General features: G+C 41.8%; 2 protein-coding genes across 3 annotated transcripts in view; one reads left to right on the top strand and one right to left on the bottom strand.

Moving 5' to 3' along the window:
- The window catches only part of atad2b (ATPase family AAA domain containing 2B), a 74,915-nt gene extending 66,617 nt beyond the window's left edge, over positions 1 to 8,298 (bottom strand). For both annotated transcript variants that reach the window (XM_020091812.2, XM_020091813.2), the window contains exons 1-14: positions 8,033 to 8,298; positions 6,159 to 6,325; positions 5,816 to 5,847; positions 5,553 to 5,700; positions 5,352 to 5,451; positions 5,117 to 5,240; positions 4,801 to 4,947; positions 4,602 to 4,677; positions 4,306 to 4,407; positions 3,978 to 4,089; positions 3,705 to 3,820; positions 3,374 to 3,548; positions 3,029 to 3,117; positions 1,814 to 1,973 (exon numbers count right to left, since the gene is read on the bottom strand). In XM_020091812.2, coding sequence (XP_019947371.2) covers positions 1,814 to 1,973; positions 3,029 to 3,117; positions 3,374 to 3,548; positions 3,705 to 3,820; positions 3,978 to 4,089; positions 4,306 to 4,407; positions 4,602 to 4,677; positions 4,801 to 4,947; positions 5,117 to 5,240; positions 5,352 to 5,451; positions 5,553 to 5,700; positions 5,816 to 5,847; positions 6,159 to 6,325; positions 8,033 to 8,131 — 1,647 coding nt within the window. In that variant the 5' untranslated portion in view covers positions 8,132 to 8,298. The remainder of the gene's footprint in view (positions 1 to 1,813; positions 1,974 to 3,028; positions 3,118 to 3,373; positions 3,549 to 3,704; positions 3,821 to 3,977; positions 4,090 to 4,305; positions 4,408 to 4,601; positions 4,678 to 4,800; positions 4,948 to 5,116; positions 5,241 to 5,351; positions 5,452 to 5,552; positions 5,701 to 5,815; positions 5,848 to 6,158; positions 6,326 to 8,032) is intronic.
- A 1,307-nt stretch (positions 8,299 to 9,605) lies between these two features.
- ubxn2a (UBX domain protein 2A) lies at positions 9,606 to 14,666 on the top strand. The gene is made up of 7 exons (XM_020091537.2): positions 9,606 to 9,753; positions 10,133 to 10,195; positions 11,000 to 11,111; positions 11,363 to 11,472; positions 12,194 to 12,331; positions 12,922 to 13,083; positions 13,730 to 14,666. The coding sequence occupies exons 2-7, from the start codon at positions 10,152 to 10,154 to the stop codon at positions 13,911 to 13,913; spliced, it is 750 nt and encodes a 249-aa protein (XP_019947096.1). The 5' UTR covers positions 9,606 to 9,753; positions 10,133 to 10,151; the 3' UTR covers positions 13,914 to 14,666.
- The last annotated feature ends 261 nt before the right edge of the window (positions 14,667 to 14,927 follow it).

Below are 14,927 nucleotides of genomic sequence, written 5' to 3'. Positions count from 1 at the left end.
TTTTTCATTTTGAATATTTACTGAGAGCATGAATGGCCTGAGGAAAGAAACTGATTCCAGTTTCCGTAGCGTCTGTAGGGTGGTGGCCAGGGCAAGAACAGTCTTTGACAAATTGACTCAAGTAATATGTCAAAACATACAGCCAAAGTCCACCACATACATCCAGATAAATCCACAGTTTGACTGTAAAGCTTGTAGTTCACCAGTCATTTTCACAGGGATGTTATAAATACAACCTGAAGCCCACACACAAATTTAATTAAGTTATATAAGCATAGGTTAATAATTAACGTAACCATTAGCCAGCTGATTGTTATGCATATGTTTGGAAACACAATCTGAAATGGTCAGAGCATCATCTGAACTCCAGAAGTAGAGAGGGTTGTCCAATAACCAGTTTGGTAGTGCAATCCCTGGCACCTCCAGTCTGCATTCAAAGTGTCCTTGGGCAAGATACTGACCACCAAATTTCCCCAGATGTCTGTGCCAACAGTGTATGAATCATGTGCAATAGAAAAAGCACTGCATACAGGAGCACTGGAAGAATGTGTATGATGGGTGAACGCAACTTGTACTGTTAAGCAATTTGACAAAAATAAATAAAAGCAGTGGCAGATTTCCACATTTGGAGGATGCAGGCAAATTACCACAAAGTAAAAACACTGTCAAATAAAAAGGCCCTCATGCAATAATTATATATTAAATCCTACAATCTGTCACAGTACCAGATTGATAAGGAGTACCAGTAATAGTCTCTGTGCTGTTCAAATCTCAACAATACAATTGTTCTTATAATTGCCCCCCCCCCCATTTAGAACCAATAACGCCAGGAGAAAGATCAATAACTTGCTCATGTTCATGAACAAGCTCGACTAAAGGGCTCGCTACCACAACAGCACAAGACGCTCTTCAATTCACTGCAACGTCTCTACGTGACTGTGCTTTGATGATGAAGCATTAACAACAAAGTGGGCTATGTCATGAACCAAGGGCAACAGTTTTCATCATCTTTCATCACATCCCCCCTTTCTATGCAGTCAACACAGCTGGGCCATAATTCATACAGGCTTCTTGCAACACCAGGAGGGAGCTGAGTAGAGAAGATCACCACTTGCACTAGATCGAGGTTTTTAATCAGTCAGAGCTCACTAGTGCTGAGCTTAGCCTCCACTGCCCTGCAGATTAGCCTTTGATTACCAATCATCCTATCGTGTGGACAAGCGATGTAAGGTGAGTGCAGGTGACCCCATTAAACAGAGTCGATGAGGAGGTGTCACGTACACTGAGCTGTTCTTCTTACTCACAGTCACATTAACACACATGTAACATCGTCTTGTGAGAAGTGGGGGGAAAAAACTTGTTTCCCAAAATGCAGCATTAAAGCATTTAGATCTTCATCATAATAATTTTACAGGAAACTAATGAGCATCTGCTTGTTGGATCAAAACACCCAACAGTAAATTAAAAACAGTAGAGGAAACTCTTAATAGAGGCTGCGTGCACTAATTCTGTCATCAGACTTAAACGAGTAAACAGTAATTATATCAGCATTATATTGTGTCTTCACCTGGGTGTACATGTGGGTACAGTATTGTTTATGCTTTAAGCTAACCTTCCACAGAACACTGCAGGCTATTACCTAGTGTTTGTTTAGAGAAATACAGATTCTGTAAAGCAATTTAAGGTTATATAGGTATATGTTATAATAAGCAATGTTTTAGGTATGCTAATCAGTGCAGTGCTAGATTTGAAGTGATAACTATGCCTGTGTCCATGTACACACGTCCAATATAGATGTTCAGCTTCGTCTCACCTTCTTGTCTGGCAGGTTAAACAGAAACTCCCGGTCAAAGCGTCCAGGCCTCCTGAGTGCCGGGTCGATAGAGTCAAGTCTGTTTGTAGCACCAATGACCACTATCTCCCCACGACTGTCCAAGCCATCCATCAAGGCCAGCAGAGTGGACACAATAGAACTGGACAAAGGGAAAGAGATTATAATACATTTAGCAATACTTTCAGTATTCTGCTGTATTTAAAATTATACCCAAAATAAGAAAAAACAGCCTTATAATTTTTCAAGACAGCAATAAAATAAAAGCTCAATGTAAAGGGGCCTGTACTACGAACAAGGTGAATGGTCAATGGGTGGAGATTTACACAGGTTCATCTCTCATCTCCAACTTAACCTGCTCTGGAGCAGTTCAGCATTAGTTACTATGATGATTTACCCGATACCAAGCTGTTTCGCTTTGTAGGACCGAAAACCCTTGACTAAACCTTAAGTTATGCTATTAACCGCAAATCCTGCTTCCTAGTACAGGGCCCCGGTCTTATTACAAATAAACAAGGTCTTATTTCAGCAAATACTTGGTCAATCAAACAAGCATAATGAACAGTGTGAGACAACAATATCAACTGTTATGTTTCCCTGTTGACAAGATCTCCATGTGTGTAATAAGCTCGTCCTTTTCCAATTTGAATAAATTGTGCTCCGGGATTGAAATGTTATATACAAATATCGTTTTTTTTTTTTTAGATAGTCATTTCTCAGCAATTGACTGCAAGCTGTTTGTTATGATCACCCATTTCTTCTTGCTATGATTGCTTAATGCCTGTCAAAAAAAACTACTATTCACTCTAGTACCACTGGTCTGAAGCAGTAAATTCCAGATGCAGCCACAATGTCTTCCAAAAGAAAACTCAAAGCTGCAGTTCCAGCAAACCTCTGCCACCTTCTGGCAAGGAATGTAACAGTAGCAGCAGTTTATACCTAGACATACCAGCATGCAGATGTGTGCAAGAGTAAAGGAATGACACATTCAACACTTTCAGTAACGCATATCATCCGAATGTGAAGTATAGCCGAGGTTTGTTACGTCTGTTAGCATTTAAAAAGTTATGTGTAAAGTGGATTAGTTTGGTTTGAGTCTCTGAGTGAACTACAGGACCTTCATATACTTGAAAATTATTTCATTTCCTCTCTAATTTGTAACTGGGCCATGTTGTAGGTACACCACATTAGTCTCACCTGTGTATCTGGTCTTGCCTGCTGGAGCGAACGGGAGCCAAACCATCAATCTCATCGAAGAAAATAATGGACGGCCTCATCAAGTACGCCTGATCAAAAACATATGTGCAAAAAACGGTCAGGCCAAAGAAAATAATATTATGCTCATTTCAGTTAGCTTATATTCAAGAAGTTAAAAGAGTTTAAAATAAGTTACAATAGGCAGCACACAAGAGACATCATAGTCAAAATACTCAACAAGCAGCAAGCAACGCGTTTTCTATTTCCACATTGTGAAAAAATAAGACAAGTGATGGTTGCTAGGATATCAAATTTGCTTTTGACCTTACTAAAGCACTGACTCACCTGATCAAAGAGCAGGCGTAGCTGGCGTTCTGATTCGCCGACCCACTTGCTGAGGCAGTCGGCTCCTTTCCTCATGAAGAAGGAAACCTTCCTGTCTCCCTGGCTACACTCGTTGGCAAGTGCCCGCGCAACCAGGGTCTTTCCTGTCCCTGGTGGGCCGTAGAACAAACACCCTCTGAAAATGGAAGAGGGAGGAAATGTGTTTGTAATCAAAAATATCATGACAGTGGCAAAGCAACTGTTGTAGAGTTTCAATTTAGTCTCTTTTTCATCACTCTACAAAAAATAGTTACAATCTTGAAACAACCTGCCACATGTTATTTTTTCTCACCTGGGAGGCTGTATCTTGAATTTCTCAAAGATCTCAGGGTAAAGCAGCGGGAACACTACCATTTCTTTTAGTGACTGAATGTGATTACTGAGGCCACCCACGCTGTCAAATTTCACCTGAGGAGAAAACAGTTTCCACATGACATGAATATTGCAAATCTTTGAAAATATTAGGACGCTCTGTTTGACTACAAAACATATTGTGATTTCAAAACTACAAACTAATACTAAGCTCTTCTACATCGTTTTGCTATTTATCAGCATTTCCACTCACAGAGCTATCCAGGTTCATGGGATCCACATCAGCCAAGCTGGCACCCACTTTCCCCCTATCTCGCAAAACCCCACTAGCCAGGTCTTCTGCATTCAAGTTCATGGGCAAACATCTGTGAAACAAATAAGAATGATATGTGTGATTACTTCTAAAAAGTACAACTACATCATTGTCATTGCTACAGCTCTTGTACAAATGTTAGCAGCCCTAGATATCAAATGATTTAGAGATAATTCAAAAGAAAATGGAAACTATAGTGAATCAAAGTGGAGGTAAATCAGAGGCAGATGGAGTTTTAAGTGCAGAATATGGAAAACAGAAGCCACACCTGTTTCTGGCCCGGGTCATGCTTTTGCTTTTTCGCCGCTCAAACCGCTCTTCATCAGATGACGAGGTGGTGTCACTGCTGTGAATGGCATGTTTCTTCACTCTGGAGAAGTGGGAGAATCTAGATTCAGTATCACACCACAACACCATCACAGTCCTTAATGGTGAAAATAAAGCTATTTAGAATCACAGACTTGATTAGTCACGGTACTGAAAAAGCATCTAATAACTAACACATTGTTATAAATGCGGCATCAGATCTGACAGGGATTTTTCACATATTACATTTCTACCAACCTTATATGGCTTCTTCTTGCTGGGGATCTGTGGGTGTCAAAAAGTGAGGGGTTGCTCTGTTTTCTGTTCACAGGCTCTGAGAAAAGCAAAGACAAAACAATTGATTGTCACGGATCTAGACTTAAGTGATATCAAATTAAGTGAACATAATTACATTAACTATACAGTACACAGTTTGTCCAAAAAAAATACTAATTACCAATAGGTGGTGCCTCGTATCTCTGCACTGTCTTTCGCTGCCTGAGGTTGTACGGTCTGTCATTTTCCTCTCCTGCCTCTTCTGCTTCATCCCCTTCATCGTCTTCATCATCATCCTCCGCATCTTCCTCCTCTTCCTCGTGAGATTCTGAAATTCAAAAATATGGTTTTCAAAGTCCAAATGAAAATACTACCAATATAAGCTTGCTGAGATTATCCAATGGATAATATTGGATTTAAGGAGGAGATACATCATAAAGATTTCATGATCTATGCTTCCCTTCACTGAATCATGAGTGAAACATTAGGATGCTGACCTTCCGTCCCTTCTTCCTCCTCCTGCTCTGTTTTGCTCAGGACTTTGTGGTGTGCTGGCATGCTGAAAGTGCTCCTGCGCATGGATTTCCTGCGCTTCACCCGGGAATACATGTCCATGTTTTCCTGAAAGAAGACATGTCTTAATATCACTCATGTTCAAACTGGATCATAATGCAGCAGCAATGTGCTTTTCTAGCTGTGCTTTTTTTAATGTTGCAGCACGGCCACACTCACCTCCACAGTGTCTCCAGTCCACATGCGAAGTCGCTCCACCTCACGGTTCTGCCTGATGCTGCTGATGTTGTCCATCTCCTGAAGGACAGCCTCAGCAGTGCTACACAAACACACACACAGAACAACAAAGGATATGACAAACTGAAGTCACCTTTAAAGAACAACTGTAGAACATGTGTCAGCAGTCTGAGTGCATAATACCTGTTAACCAGCTGATCAAACAGCAGGCTCTGATTGAGGTGTTCAAATTGACTTTTCTTCACCCGGCAGCTCCTCTTCAGCTCCACATGGCCATTCATACGAGAGTGATCTCCACCTCCGCTCTCATCATTCCGGTGACTCACATGGGCTGAAGCATTGACAAAAATTATATTAAAGGCCAAAACTTTGGATTATTTACTTCCTAATTGCATATGTTCAGTATACAACTTAAAAAAGGAACAAATTGAAAAGAACTGAATTACCATGCCCATTCTGCATTATGCGAGAGGACAGCCTGGGAAAAAAACAAAACAAAGTGAAAATATGTATGGACATCTGAAGATTCCAATCAATCACACATAAAACCGTTTGAGAATCCATGTTTAAGTTGGTCACTGCTCCACTGATTGCATGTTGTTTAACTAAATAACCATATAGAATACTCTCACTGTTACTTTATACAGATACATTAATAAACTAAATTACCTTCATACAACTCTGTACTAAATTGTTTTTTATTTCTGACAAGGACAACCATGATATGCTCTGATTTCATAGATCATTCACAAACACTTATGATGAATGATTTAAATGCCAGCGACTTACCTAGTGCGGTAGGTAGGGATGTCCCAGCTGACCCTCTGGCCCTTGGTTTGAGGGGATGGGGAGGTATCACTGGAGCTGGGCTCAGAGGCCGTCTGCCTCCTCGTCCGCTTGGAAGGGGGAGCCAGCCGGGGGCTACTGGGACTGCTCACATCACTACTGGGCTCCTTCTGCACAACAAACACCACACCAACATTAAAAGATGTAGAAAGCCAATCTGTCAGTCAACCAGAATAAGCGAGTGACGGAAAAATAGACCGTGACATCTTTTTTATGCAAATTTGCAAAGCAAAATCCAGCCTGTCAATCAGAATATAAATCAGAATGTTAGGTGACGAAAATGCAGGTACGACCCAACTGATCAAGTAAATATCTAATCCATAATAATCCACAAAGGAAAAGACAAAACTACAAATTGCAAAACAAGAAGTCTTGTGAGAGACATGGCACCTTTGTCCCAACTCCTCAATGTATTCTTACTATCACAACACAGCACCAAGCAGACATATGCCCTTGATGCTCACGCCCTTCACAGCTCAACTTCCCTGCTGATATGTGAGCATATCTCACTGTCGTCATAGGCAACTGTCTGCAATGCCTGCAGAGGGGTTTGTCTGACTGGCTGGATCGACGCAGACAGACTGAAAAGTGCAAGATGCATAAACAGGGAAGGAATGAGCAGAGGTGGCCTGACAGTTGCATCTCGTAATCAGTCAATCATCAAAAGAATGTCACACAGCTATGGCCGTTTTAAACCACAGGTGTTTGAGGTCTAGCAAAAACAAATTCTTGGGAACTTGATAAATTGTGAATGTGTAAGGGCTATCAATCTAGAGCCTTTTAATCAGATCATTTCATTTCCATGTGTCATCAGTCAGCCTGGCATAAACTGGACATAAACCAGGACTGACTCGAATTTCTTCAGCCAAAATTTAGAAAAAGTGTAAGTCCTCGCCAAATCACCCAGTGAGACTTAAGACATGTGCTAATGGCTCAATAAATGGTCAGATGGATGAGTTATGTTGATCGCTCGTGCTAAGTGCAATAATAACCGTAAACTGCTCGTTGACGCGGAGTCTGTCGCCTTGCACAATCTCTGTGTTTACATTTTGAGACAAAGACTGTCAGACAGCTTGTAGGTCAGACGACCAGGGGAGAAACTGAAGCTATAATCTGAGTATGCGTGTCTTATAGTAGTAAAATATCCCTCCGTTTAATGACATATCAACGCTTTAAAAAGCAAGTCTGGTAGAAACTGACTGTGGGGGTATTTGGGGTACACACAACAGAAAGTTCACCAAGTTCAGACTTGCTAAATACGGGACTGGAGCCAGCCAACTGTTGTGAACTGGGGACTCCCTTCCCCCACTGTAAGCTAGCAGGCTAGCTCCAGCCAACAAGCGCTAGCTCAAGTGTCGCTTTATCTCTACACATTTGAGAAATATAAATGAGCAGACACTTCCAGAATGGTGACCTGGCCCACGGCTGATGGCCCCGTGTCCAATTCCCGGTTGTCTTTGAATTGCGGCGCTAGTTTGTGGAGGCAGCAGTGAAACAAGTGAGCCGGGGGAAATTGCCAAACACAAAGGGAACTGAAGTTGATGCTAGCCGGGAGTGAAATGCGCTAGCTCGTGATTTGACAGCTGTGCGACGCGTTCGCTGCGGGGGGCACACGCACGACCCGCCGCGTGCACTGCCTACGTTGTGTACCTTCGTGGCCGTGCGGGTGTCAGGCTCGACGGTGCCCGCGTTTGTGCGGGAGCGACGCGTTTTGAGCGGAGCACCTTGAGGCCACGGCTACCGCTACCTAGCCAACTAGCGAGAGAGCCGGGCAGGCAGCTAGCTCAGCCGGCACAGAAAAGAAGACGCCGGCTTACATGTTCCTCAGAGTTCCGCTCGGTTCTCGAAGACGACCGGGTCCTGGAGGAGATGAAGGGGCCGCAGCCCGGCCGAGAGCTCTTCCTTGTGTTCACCATGTTTTTAGTTTTCTTTTGTCTTGCCCTTACTGGTTCTCCTGACCGGCTCCAAACACTGGCTCAGTGAGCGCAGCATAGAGGCGCCATTTCTCTCTCTCTCTCTCTACACCTCTCTCTCTACTCCTCTCTCTCTCTCCCTGCTTCTCTCTCTCTCTCTCTCCCTGCTTCTCTCTCTCTCTCTCTCTCTCTCTCCCTGCTTCTCTCTCTCTCTCTCTGCCTCCCTCTCTCTCTCTCTGCCTCCCCCCTCTGTGGATGTGGGACTGTCAGGCAGGTGCATTATTTTTTGCTGACTGGTCGATTCCCACCATGAACTAGTGGCCCAGTTATCATGAGGATACTATACATGCATCACACAGATCACTCCAGTCAACACATGTGTTTATGTTTTATAAGTTGCAGTCAATAGTTTGGTATATTTACATAATCAAACACTCACACATCCTTAAAGTTCAATAAAGTCACTTAAATAACTTCTCCTGAGGCACATATAAATTAATATTGAAGGAAACAATTTTGGGTAAAAGAAAATCTGCAGTGTTTGGAATGTTGAGTACACAGTGTACCCTTCGAGGAACTACATGTTCCTTTGATTCAAAGTTTTTAATGTTTTATTTGAGAGGAGAGGAAGCTAAGAAATCAATCAAGGAGATCTCTGGTTTGAAGCTGGCAGGAAACAAACAGGATTGCATTTCATTTACTGCAAAAAGTTCACAACACAGTTCAATTCAGTCTCATAAACTGGACACACATTGAATATTGGAACTCAATGCAACTCGAGTGTAAGTTATCATCAGTATTGCTCTGCACTGTGTGCGCTGTGTCCTTTGGTTCCCACACTGGAGAAATGTGAAATAATAAATGTATGAATCATCAGGGTGGATTCACACTGTTTCATTAAACCAGCTGTTTTGTCTCTACTGCAGGTGTGGCAATAACAGAGGAGAGTGTGAATAGCTGTCCTACAATGTAAAAACAAAATTAGGAAGATGCAACTGTGCTTAATATACATTTCTTTTTTTTGTCAACGTTTTATTTGATGGAAAACATTATCAAAACTTTGTTTATTTTCTTGGAAAACGTACAGCGCTATGTTCACATACATAAAGTGATCGAAATTATTTAAAGCAAAAACAAACAACTAACAGTTAATCCTTATGGTTTCCTAGCCTAATTCTAATCTTCTAAAGAAATACATTTTATATCCAACTAAAAATTTCAAATGAATTACACACAATTATCACAATTGCTTAAAAAATAGATAGATAGATAGATAGATAGATAGATAGATAGATAGATAGATAGATAGATAGATAGATAGATAGATAGTGAATTGAATTGAATTGAATTAATTTGAATTGATCTAAATTGAATTTGAATTAATTTGATTTGAAGTGAATTGAATCGAATACATTTGAATTGAATGAATCTAAAGTGAAGTGAAGTGAACTGAAGATGTGCTGAGCCAGCAGTGTGTTGTGTGCATAGACTGTAAACTGTGTGTGGTGTTACGACAGTCGCTGTGGACTTACGGCAGCGTTGCGTCACACATTATTGCTCAGCAGAAGAAGAAGAAGAGACGCAGCAGATGTGTACCTCTGGATCAACCGACCATACACTGACTGGTAAATCACCGTCTGACCTTAACCTCAATCCGCGCGTGTGAACGAGCAGCCATTGTGTGTCTGTGTGTGTATTAATCCTCGTCGTGTTGTGCACAGCCAACATGTGTCTCCATGCGCGTCCGCGGCTCCGTGACGCCCCCTTACATAATGAACCATAAATAAATGATGGGTTTGTTTATGGATCAAATGCTCAACACGTTTAGGCCATCCTCAACAAACTCAACACACTGAATGTCAGTAGTTCAATTTACGTCTTTACCCGTCAAGCTAATAAAGGTCAACAACAACACACCAAGAAGCTTTAGCTTTAGCTGACTCCATCATGACCTGTGCTGTCACTGTTTAATACGTTTGTCCCAATGCGTCTTTATGTGTTTAGATGAGAAACACAGGACGTCATGAAAGAGATTGATCCTGTGGGGGGTGAGAAAGATGACAACTGGTAAGTATCAAGTCCATTGCATATTACTATTGTTATTAAATTACTTATAATGCAAGGACCAGCACAAATACAGCACAACACAAGGGGGGGGGGGGGGGGGGGGGTTAATCACATATATTAACAATAATGATGATGAAAATAAGTTTTTTTTTAACAATAACACATTAATTAAGCACTTATAATAATACAAAGCAGTTTGGTGACTAACACCGACACACCACAAAACAAGAGGGGGAACCAAACTTAACCACATCATCATAAAAAACAATGAGTTCATTACAATTATTAATGTTACTATTACTTCTTAATCACTTATAATGCAAAACAGTTTGATGACCTACAAAAAGACACACCACAAAACAAGAGGGGGGAACCAGACATAACCACATCAACAATGAAAGTGCAAATGTGATTAAAATTATTGTTGCAAGTGTGTGTGGATGAGTGGAGGGGTTTTTGTGTACAAGATGTACAGTGGAGAAAGCAGAAAATACAGTGTTACAATATTTGCCAGACAAAGAAAGAAATGCAATGCCTTAGGGCTTCAGTGGTTGGGCACTGATGACAGAGAAGAGCTGTGGTGAATCTGACTGTGAGCAGTTACATATAGCATTATTCCACTGTGTATTTTATTATTGGCAACTTAAATAAAATACTTTTCCTTAAAGTGCCCATGAATTAACTTTTCCTCTGACAAAAGCAGTAGCCAAACATTTCAGACTTAATGAAATAAACCTTGCATCCGCAGGCTCAACTCAATAAGACGTTTAATGACCTAATTACATACATGTGCATTTCCCGAAGGGCTGTCAGTGAAGAAAATGCAGAGGAGGCTCCAATGAGGCGTAGTTTCTCAGTCGAAGACCTTCTCGATGAGGTGGAGAAGATCTGTTACGATGCATCTGGGTCATCAAAGGTCAGGACTGAATGACTAAATCCTCAGAGCCATATCTGCAATTTGACCTCATGCAGCTGTGCATGCAATGGAAAACTCCATCATGTCCACTGGCTGTGTTTTGAGTGTGTTGACAGCTTTCTCTTGAGTTATTCACTTTGCATAGATACAGTCATAGAGTTCTGAATTCACACAGTCTCAGCCAGTTTACTACCCACTGAGGTTGCTGTGTTTCAGGCTGATCAGAGCTCGTGTGTGGCCTTTCTGTCCAGGTGGAGATGGTGGTGAGGCTGTGGAAAGACGGCTTCACTGTAAATGATGAGGAGTTTCGCAGCTACTCCGTACCAGAGAACCAAGACTTCCTGGATGCAATCAAGAGGGGGTGAGTTAATTTAGGCCTTGCCAGAATTCCTTATGAATATTAAAGATTAAAGCATGCTGCATATTATTCAGCCGCTCAAAAGCACAAAGAACAGCAATATCATGATGTCTGATTGGGTTGTTGATTATTTCCAGGGAAACAGTAATTACCTCACACATGCTGAAAACTGGGGCTTTGATAACTCAGTTTTGAAAAGCACTTAAATTGAACATCACAATGTACAAGTGGCCTGTGTTACAGCACCTGTTTTCTAGCTGTTGATAATCATGCAATGTCATTATTACACTCGTTTCCTATTACTTCAGATGTTACCGTTGGCTTTTATCCATTGCAAGCTACAGTAAGCGGTACCAGACTGACCTACTGGTTTACAGTCTAACAAGAAAGTAAATTAAAGAAGCAAATACCAACAATTTAATTACACCGTGTATGATGTGTGTTTAGACTGACCACAGCTTCACATTACATGAAAGTGTATTTGCTGTCTTCACAGTGTATATATCCGAGAGCTGAACTCTGCATTTATCTCATATGTAGCATGACGTGTGCCCTTGTTATGATTCTTTGGTTTGACCTTTCAATCAAACCTGCGAGTCCGCAAAAGGGAAAATTAGCTCCACAACCAGGCGCCATAAGACAAATAAAGCATAATGCTCATTAGAGCTCATTTGTCATATTGATCGTTCTGACAAGACTCCATGCCTGATCATCTTTTTCCCAGAGAGCTTCCTGCAGAGTGGGAGAGCAGAGCAGAAGAGCAGGAGCTGGAGATCAATGTGGAGGACCTGACAGAGGAAAATTATGTTCCCAAGAAAAAGGCCTTTCACCCTTTCAGCGGCCGAGGATACCGACTTGGCAGGTAGGAGATTGTTGCAGCGATAAACCAAGTAAACCACTTAATTTTAGAGAATGACACGTGTTTTTTAATAATTTTCCTTTTGTACAAATAATCATTTCACATATAAACATATATTCATAGGTCAGAGGTTCCTAAACTTTTCAGCTCCTGACCCCCAAAATAACTGTGCCAGAAACCTTCCTTCTGTATCTCACAGTCGCCAGGGGGTCCTGACCCCTAGTTTGGGAACCAATTCCACGAGTAATAATGTACCTGTGTGTTGCCATTATTATATACAGCACTAGGAGTGTCTATGTTTCAAGATGCGATACTGCTTTGTACCACTAGGTGTCCCTCTGAATCCATGTATCAAAAAACCTGCCAATCTGACCAGGCCGACAGTCACACTAATGAACCGAGAGCCCCAGCATTTTCAGAGCATCACTTTCTGAATACTAAATTTTCCAGAGAGGCCAAAAATATTTTTGTACAAGATTTTCTCTGCCCACACATAGCTGTTATCAAATTTAGAAAAACACATACAGCACAGGCTATAAATACTGTCCTCCCAATTGGTTCTTAATCTGTTATTTATTCCTGCCTCTTCCCAGTGTTGCACCCAGAGTTGTGGCCAGGTCACCGTCTGTGCATGAGGATGGAGAATCTCCTCCTATTCCCATGGTAACACTAGACCACGCCCTGCCCGTCACCTCCCTGCAAATCTGGTTGGCTGACGGTAGGAGATTGGTCCAAAGGTTTAACCTATCGCATCGGTAAGTATCACGGTGTCAAGGCCAAAACACGTTTCTGCACATCTCAGTCTGTGAGCTCGACAACATCAAATAACATCTACATATAAAAAAAAACAGTGTTAATGTCCCATGTAAGGGGAAAAAAATTTGATTCTCTCTACTCCTGCTGTGCTGTCTGCAAATCCCGTAATCTCATGCATTGCAGGATAGAAGTAGCTCAAGGAATGACAAAAGATTTTTGTTTGTTCCAGCTCGAGAAGTGGCGAGGGGGGTTTGTCGGAGGATTACGTAATGCTTTGTTCTAGTCTGCTGGAGTTTGAAGGCACGGTGCATGTTCTATCCCCCTGCCACAGTGCATGGGGCTGCAGAAAACATAATCTGAGATGTAGCAACGGAGTGGATCTATAAAATCCCCAGAGAGAGAGAGATTGCGTAACTCTGATGCAGCTTTTATATAACAGGGTTAGCAGATAAAGGATAGAGAGGACTGAACCCCTGCAACCTCCAGCTAGCCTCGGTCTGAAGACATGCGCCGCCATAGGATCGCTTGTGCATGCTGAGTCGTGATAAATAATAGATGATGATACTAGTATAGTGCTTTATAGTATCTGGCAGGTGTTCAGGAGGGAATATTCTGTCTTTTTATATAATTCTGTTTATTTTCCAGGATCACCGACGTTCAAGATTTCGTATCGCGCTGCCAGAGGAGCTGTCCACCTTTCATCCTGACCACATCGCTTCCTTTCCGAGAGCTCAGCGACAAAGAGCTGAGCCTGGAAGAGGCAGACTTGGCCAACGCTGTCATTGTCCAGAGACCCCTGAACACACAGGCGCCATTCGGACACTCCTGACCAACAGGGCCCCGTAATTCACACAGCACGTCACTTTTCCTCCTCACTGACACATCCCCACCACCGCGACAGCATCCTCAATGCCCTCTGTAACTTCAAACCTTAATATACAGCAATTTGCTGCATTTGATGATTGTTATATCCCTCTGCAGTCTCTGTGTGGGAATATCTAATGGAAACATTGTCTGTTACTTACAAAGGTTCTGCCGAGGTGCTGTTGTCAATACTCTGTCTTGTGTTTATCTGCCAGTGGAGCTTCAATAATTGCAGAAAAACCATCAACGCAAAACCATATCTGTCGTCCTGCGCAGATGGTCGACCATGTATGTCCATCTGTCGGTTTACCACACGTAACCCTGCATTCACCCATCCCCCATAATCACACACCACCAACAACCAGCTCCAACAACCAACTCTCCAAAGTCTTCCTAAACTGTGATAACCATTTTTCTGCACTATCTACAGTAAAAACAAGCAGCTGATGTTCCAGTTTTTATCTCGTAGGTTTACAAAAATATTTATTGACCATATTATACTTCTTTTCCCCCATATATTATATGATAAACAGAAAAAATATATATAACAGCTTGTTATTTATTTTGGCCTGATTGTTAAGGTCCATCACTTATTTGATTTTTTGGGGGGGCCAATTTGCCGTTTTTTCGTGGGACGATATTCAATTCAAAATGTATAATTTGTATTCTTTCATTTGACTGCATCACACATCACTGTACAGTAAAAATCTTCCTCAAACCTCTGTGCGTTTTTCTGATTTATTTATGAATTCATATTAATGCTGCCCAGGCGTTGTGTGCAGACCGCTGGTATGGTGATTATGGCATTAACACCAAGCTGAACCTTGTTTCATGTTGTAATGCAACATCTGTGCTGTCAGTACTGATTTAATGGGGGCTGAGATTGAGGAGGGGCTGCTGATGTCAAAGAAGTCAGATTCGGAGGAGTGTTGTCTTCACTGTGTTTTTTCCCATCCTGCTGAATATGAAAAGCATTTAT

Source organism: Paralichthys olivaceus, chromosome 19 (genome assembly GCF_024713975.1).
Source record: "Paralichthys olivaceus isolate ysfri-2021 chromosome 19, ASM2471397v2, whole genome shotgun sequence".
NCBI lineage: Eukaryota > Metazoa > Chordata > Actinopteri > Pleuronectiformes > Paralichthyidae > Paralichthys > Paralichthys olivaceus.
The sequence above is the reverse complement of the archived record's forward strand: the minus strand, read 5'-3'. Positions and strand labels throughout refer to the sequence as shown.

Coding starts and splice junctions, on each gene's coding strand:
- ubxn2a (XM_020091537.2), top strand. CDS start 10,152: ATGAAAGAGATTGATCCTGTGGGGGGTGAGAAAGATGACAACTG. Junction 11,112..11,362: donor ATGCATCTGGGTCATCAAAG/GTCAGGACTGAA, acceptor CTTTCTGTCCAG/GTGGAGATGGTGGTGAGGCT. Junction 12,332..12,921: donor CGAGGATACCGACTTGGCAG/GTAGGAGATTGT, acceptor GCCTCTTCCCAG/TGTTGCACCCAGAGTTGTGG.